The sequence below is a fragment of the Glycine soja genome, chromosome 7 (assembly GCF_004193775.1).
Source record: "Glycine soja cultivar W05 chromosome 7, ASM419377v2, whole genome shotgun sequence".
Taxonomy (NCBI): domain Eukaryota; kingdom Viridiplantae; phylum Streptophyta; class Magnoliopsida; order Fabales; family Fabaceae; genus Glycine; species Glycine soja.
The window spans coordinates 35645303-35652441 of NC_041008.1; the positions used below are offsets into that span (position 1 = coordinate 35645303).

Sequence of the window (7139 nt, forward strand, 5' to 3'; positions counted from 1 at the left end):
GCCAGTGATCATGCCATCCTTTGTGATCCGGCCTACACGCCAACAAAGAAGAACCTTTTGGAACTCACAGCTCAAGATGCAACACTGGCCCAAAACAAGCTTTTGGCCCGATAGATAGAGGCCCTGACAGAGACCCTCAACAAGCTCCTTCAACAACTACAGGCGGTAAGTCCGTCTCACTTTTTAGTCATGCAAATAGGGGGATGCCATATCTGCGGTGAAGCACACGAGCCTGGGCAATGCATATCCCAAGAAGATTCTTCTAGGGAAGTGAACTACATGGGAGCTCAGAATCACCATGGATTCCAAGGCTATAACCAAGAAGGACCGTCAGGATTCAACCAAGGGAGGAATTTCACACAAGGCTCAAGCTGGAGGAATCATCCGGGGAACCAGTTTAACAAGGAGCAAAGAAGTCAACCTGGCCAGAATTCCAACCAAGGGATAGATCTTTATGAGAAGACCAGGAAGCTTGAGGAGACCCTGAATTAATTCATGCAGATATCCATGTCCAACTACAGGAGTATGGAGTCATCCATCAAGAACCTGGAGATACAAGTGGGACAATTAGCCAAACAAATGGCTGAAAGACCCACTAGTAGCTTTGAAGCTAACACAAAGAAAAACCCAAAGGAGGAATGCAGGGTGGTGTTGACTAAAAGCTAGAGAAGAGTGCAAGAAGAAGAGAAAGATGAAGGAGACCAGTTTGAGGAAGGAAGGGTAAACAAAGAAGGAGAGAATGAGGAAGAAGAGAAGAAGGAAGAAGAGAAGAAGGTCTTAACCTCTAAGACCAAAAGCCAGCTAGCCCGGCAGGCTAGGAAAGAAGAGCCACCAACCCCTTTAAAGGAGCCCTCGTATCCCTTAATGCCATCAAAGAAGAATAAAGAGCTCTACTTCAAGCGTTTCTTGGAGATATTCAAGGGGTTGGAGATAACCATGTCATTTGGGGAAGTCTTGCAGCAGATGTCGTTTTACACCAAATTCATGATGGATATCCTCACCAAGAAAGGGAAGTACATTGACAATGAAAACATTGTGGTGGGAGGCAACTACAGTGCGGTGATACAGAGGAAGTTGCCCAAGAAATTTAAAGACCCCGGGAGCGTGACAATCCCTTTCACCATATGGAATGTGTCAGTAAGGAAGGCTCTCATTGACTTAGGGGCACACATAAACTTGATGCCCCTGTCAATGTGTAGAAGAATTGGAAACTTGAAGATAGACCCTACCAAGATGACGCTCCAACTCACAGACCAATCAATCATAAGACCATACGGGGTAGTAAAAGATGTCTTCGTCAAAGTCCGCCACTTTACTTTGCCGGTGGATTTTGTCATCATGGACATAGAAGAAGATACAAAGATTCCTCTTATCCTAGGTAGACCCTTCATGCTGACTTCCAACTGTGTAGTAGATATAGGAAATGACAATCTGGAAATGAGCGTCGACGACCAAAAGGTAACCTTCAACCTTTTCGAAGCAATTAAATATACAAAGGAAGATATGAGGTGCTTTAAGGCGGAGGAGGTCGATAAAGAAGACGTCAATACTCTTCAAACCACACAGACTTCACTAGAGAAAGCTTTGATCAATGTTGTGGATTGTCTAACCAGTGAAGAGGAGAAGGATCTAAGGGCTTGCTTGGAAGACTTAGATCGTGAAGAAAATATTCCTATAGGGGGGACCAGTTTTGAAGAATTGAAAAGCGGGAGTCCATTCGAGAAGACCAAGGTGGAGATAAAGATCCTACCCAACCATCTAAAGTATGTGTTATTGGAGGAGAATGAGACCAAGCCTATGGTGATCAGCAGTGACCTAACAGCAGAGGAAGAGAACACGCTGGTAGAGGTCCTTAAGAGACACGGGGAGGCAATTGGGTGGCACATATCAGATTTCAAAGGAATCATCCCTGCCTACTATATGCACAAGATAATGATGGAGGAAGATTACAGAACAGTTAGACAGCCCTAGAGAAGGCTCAACCCATCAACAAAGAAAGAGGTGTGAAAAAAGGTGCTCAAGCTTCTAGAGGTTGGGCTTATCTACCCCTCTTTCCGACAGTGCTTGGGTAAGCCCAGTCTAAGTGGTACCAAAAAAGGGGGCATGATAGTTATTCGGAATGAAAAGAATGATCTAATCCCAACAAGGACTATCACTGGCTGGAGAATGTGCATAGATTACCGCAAGCTCAATGAAGCCACAAGGAAAGACCATTTTCCTTTGCCCTTCATGGACCAGATGTTGGAGAGGCTTGCGGGATAGGCTTATTACTGCTTCTTGGATGGATACTCTGGATACAATCAGATTACGATGGACCCCAAGGATCAGGAGAAGACGACCTTCACATGCCCTTTTGGTGTCTTTGCCTACAGATAGATGCCATTTGGATTATGTAATGCACCTACCACATTTCAGAGGTGCATGTTGGCCATTTTTGTAGATATGGTGGAGAAAAGTATCAAGGTATTCATGGATGACTTCTTGGTATTAGGACTCTCATTTGAATGCTGCTTGAAGAACTTGGAGATGGTGCTACAAAGATGCATGGAAACAAACCTAGTTCTAAACTGGGAGAAGTGTCATTCCATGGTTCGAGAAGGCATAGTCTTGGGCCACAAAATTTTGGCCCGAGGTATTGAGGTAAACTGAACTAAGATTGATGCCATTAAGAAGTTGCCACCACCATCAAATGCTAAAGGCATCAAGAGCTTCCTAGGACATGTAGGGTTCTATAGGAGATCGAAGACTTCTCCAAAATTGCAAGATTGTTGACCAATCTGCTGAACGAAGATGTTGTGTTTAATTTTGATGAAGAATGTTCAGTGGCCTTCCAGACCCTGAAAGACAAGCTCTTGACTGCCCTAGTAATGATCGCACCTGACTAGAGTAAAGAGTTTGAACTAATGTATGATGCTAGTGACTATGTAGTGGGTGCAGTCCTAGGACAGAGGCAAGACAAGACATTCCATGCCATTTACTATGCTAGCAAAGTTCTCAATGAAGCACAGATGACTTATGCCACTACGGAGAAGGAGATGTTAGCCATTGTCTTTGCCTTAGAAAAATTCAGGCCATACTTGGTGGGGTCAAAGGTAGTGATTTTTACTAATCATGCCACCATGAAGCACCTTCTCACCAAAGCAAATTCAAAACCAAGTTTGATTAGATGGGTCCTGCTCATAGAAGAATTTGATATAGTTATCAAGGACAAAAAGGAATACGAGAATGTGGTAGCTGATCACCTCTCTCGGTCAAAGAATGAAGAAGTGACCAAAGAAGCACTAGAGGTAAGGGGAGAATTTCCTGATAAGTTCCTCTTACAAGCCACCACAAGACTTTGGTTTGCTAATGTGGCCAGCTACAAAGTCACAGGAGTCATCCCCGAAGAGCTTAACTGGAGTCAGCGGAATAAATTTCTACATGATGTCCGCTTCTATGTGTGGGATGATCCACATTTATTCAAGTTAGGAGTAGACAATCTGCTGAGGAGGTGTGTTATGATGGAGGAAACACAGAGCATCCTTTAGTACTGCCATAGTTCACCATATGGCGGTCACCACATCAGAGATAGGACAATAGCAAAGGTGCTACAAGCAGGTTTCTTTTGGCCCTCAATCTTCAAAGACACTCATAATTATGCGCGTCGATGTGACAAGTGCCAAAGAACAGGGGGGATTTCTAGAAGAAACGAGATGCCTCTTCAAAACATAATGAAGGTAGAAATCTTTGACTGCTAGGGAATTGACTTTGTGATTCCTCTCCCATCTTCGTACGGGAATATCTATATCCTGGTAGCTGTTGATTACGTGTCTAAGTGGGTGGAAGCCATAGCCACCCCCAAGAATGATGCCAAGGTAGTGATAAAATTCTTAAAGAAAAACATCTTTTTCCCATTTTGGAGTACCACGAGCCCTGATCGGTGATGAGGGAACACACTTCTGCAATGCGCAACTAAAGAAGGTTCTGGAGCATTACAATGTCAGACATAAGGTGGCCATACCTTATCATACCCAGACAAATGGCTAAGTAGAAGTCTCAAATAAAGAGCTAAAGCGAATCCTTGAGAAGACTATCGCATCATCAAGAAAGGATTGGGCTTTGAAGCTAGATGACGCTCTCTAGGCTTACAGGACTGCATTCAAGACTGCCATAGGCCTATCACCATTTTAGCTGGTCTATGGGAAAGCATGCCAGCTACCGATAGAATTGGAGCACAAACCTTTTTGGGCCCTCTAACTGCTTAACTTTGATGAAGCTGCATCTTGATAGAAGAGGAAATTACAATTGTTGTAGTTAGAAGAAATAAGGATGAACACCTATGAATCATCTAAGATTTATAAGCAAAAGATAAAGGCGTACCATGACAAGAAGTTACAGAGACAGAACTTCCAGCCAGGGCAACAAGTCTTGCTCTTCAACTCCAAACTCGGATTATTTCTAGGGAACCTAAAGTCAAAGTGGTTAGGACCATTCGTGATCAAAGAAGTAAGAACCCATGGAGTTGAGGAATTGGTGGACCCTACAGCAGGCACTCTTGAGAAAAGATGGATCGTCAACGGACAATGCTTAAAAATTTATAAATGGAGGCCAATTAGAAATATTAACAAGCATTGTCTACTTGAACGATCCATAAAATGAAGAATAATGTCTAGCTAAAGATGATAAATTAAGCGCTTATTGGGAGGCAACCCAACATTTTTTGTTAATTTTTGTTCTCAATTATGGTATAAAAAAAGCCTAATAGTTGTATATATTGATTTCAAGGGTGCAGGAAGCAATGGATGTTGGGCTTGAGGCACGCATCTGGCGAGACTGGCACTAAGCGAGACACTCTTGCTAAGCGCGCAGGTAAATTTATATTCAAATTTTTGGGGGGATACTAAGGGACGTTGCCCTCGATGCACTTAGCGGCCACTGCTCGCTAAGCGCTAATGCCATAACTGCTGGCAGATTTCGAAACTGCCCAAAACTCCCCAACTTCCAGCCTTTTTTAATATTTCTTTCCCCTCTCATTTTCATTTTTCTTGTGCCTAACTCATCCCTTCTCTTCACTCATCTCCTCTTCACACTCTAAATCTTCATCTATTCTCACTCACACACTCTCCGCTTATAAGGTAAACTAATTGTGTTTTATGTTACTGGATTTTTGTTTAGGTACCAACTTGCTAAGCCTCACATCAGGCTTAGCGAGAATGAGCAATTTGGATGAGAAGGGTGTGGTTTGGGATGAACTCGCTAAGCACGACACAGCGCACTAAGCGAGTTCTTAGCAGCTGAAAAAGATGGCTAAGTGTGCGATGTGAATGAATGTGTATGAAGGTTTTGATGATGCCAAGACAAAAGCAACACAAGTTTTATTTCAAGTCCAAATCAAGACCAAGAAAACAAAGATCAAGAAGAAAGCTAAGTCTTAGTCTATCTTTGTTAAAAGAGTCTCTTAGTAATTGCAAAGGTTTGGCCTCACAACATAGTTTTTAAATTAATTATAAAATGGTTTTAAAATATTTTTAACATTTTCTGAAAAAGGCATTTTTCCACTGGTAATCGATTACCAGGCATTGTAATCGATTACTAGAAGAAAAATTATTTTAAAAAGCTTTTTCTGAAAATTTGAAATTTGAAATTTCAAATTTGAAATCTGTAATCGATTACCACTTGTCTGCAATCGATTACCAGTAATGGAACTACAAAAATTCAAATTGAAAAGTCATGACTCCTCATTACATAACTGTGTAATTGATTACCAAAGAGTTGTAATCGATTACCAATGAGGAAATTTTAAAAGTTACTGTGAAAAGTCACATTCCTTCATAAGTTTTTGAAAACCCACCAAGGGCCTATAAATATGTGACTTATCTACAAAAATTTTTAGAGAGTTTTTCATAACCTTATTGTCTTATCCTCTCAAAAACAAATCATTGGCCAAACACTTGCAAATCAATTAAGGATTCTTCTAAGAACTTCATCTTCTATCTTATTCTCTAAAAGAGAGAAAAGCATTTGTACTTTCTTTAAAGACTTGTTGAGATCAAGAAGCTATTTGTCTCTTGAATTGTGAGTTTCCTAAAAACAAGGGAAAGGGATCCCTCGAGATGTCAGAAGTTATAAAAAGGAATTTTACAATGTTAGTGGAAATCTCAAGTGGGTTGCTTGAGGACTCGATGTCGGCACAGGAAGTGGCCGAACCAGGATAAACTGAGTTTCATTCCTCTCTTCCCTATCTTAATTACTTTATCTTGCATATTTTATTTATCTTGCACACTTGAAGTATTTTGTTGATATAATTTTCATCTTCATCTTCAATATTATTAACATATATATTTAAAAGGGGATTTAGAAGTCAATTAAATGAGAATTTTTTTAACTTAATTCACCCCCCCCCCTCTTAAGTTATTGAGGCCACTTGTCCAACATACTAAGCGAGTAACTATGTCATGAATATGGATAAACTTGCTTAGTGCACAGCTCACGCTAAGTGAGCTGCAACGCTAAAGCCCAGAGACTCAAGAATGGGCGTTAAGTGCGCCCTTGGGGCTTAGCACCATATTTTTCTAATTTAGCTTTAGTTATTTAATTGTTTTACTATTTGTACCCCTATTTTTGTTAAATCTAGTCCTATTTCTAATTTTTTTAGATGACCCCACGGAAATGCCGAGCAGTGCCCACACAAGGGGGGGGAATACACCTGGGATTCCTCTCGCTTCACTTCTGAGACAGCTTGGCACATATAGCAAGACAACATTCACATTCAGATCATCTTACCGGAGAGGAACGTGGAGCTCTCCGCAGGCATGTTCGATGAATTTTACGGAGAGCTCCAATGGAGACAATGGCATCAGGTTCTTACCAAACTCTTGGAGAAGCAGATCGACGTCACTATGGTCAAAGAATTCTACTCCAACATCTATGATCCAGAGGACGGCACTCCAAAATAATGCAAGGTGCGGGGGCATGTCATCCATTTCGATGCGGAGACCATTAATGATTTTTTTGACACCCCCATCGTCCTTACTGACAGAGAAGAATATATGACGCACTCCTAGTACCTACACATGTACCCATATCATCAGGCCATCGTGGCAGCGTTATGCACACTCGGAGGAGGATTCATCCTGAATGCTGACGGGGCCCCATGGAAG

At 41.6% G+C, this 7139-nt stretch overlaps 1 protein-coding gene across 1 annotated transcript; it reads left to right on the forward strand.

The window, feature by feature from the left end:
- The first annotated feature begins 507 nt into the window (after positions 1–507).
- On the forward strand, positions 508–1971 carry LOC114420627. The gene is made up of 2 exons (XM_028386474.1): positions 508–558; positions 667–1971. The coding sequence occupies exons 1-2, from the start codon at positions 508–510 to the stop codon at positions 1969–1971; spliced, it is 1356 nt and encodes a 451-aa protein (XP_028242275.1).
- Positions 1972–7139: the final 5168 nt, after the last annotated feature.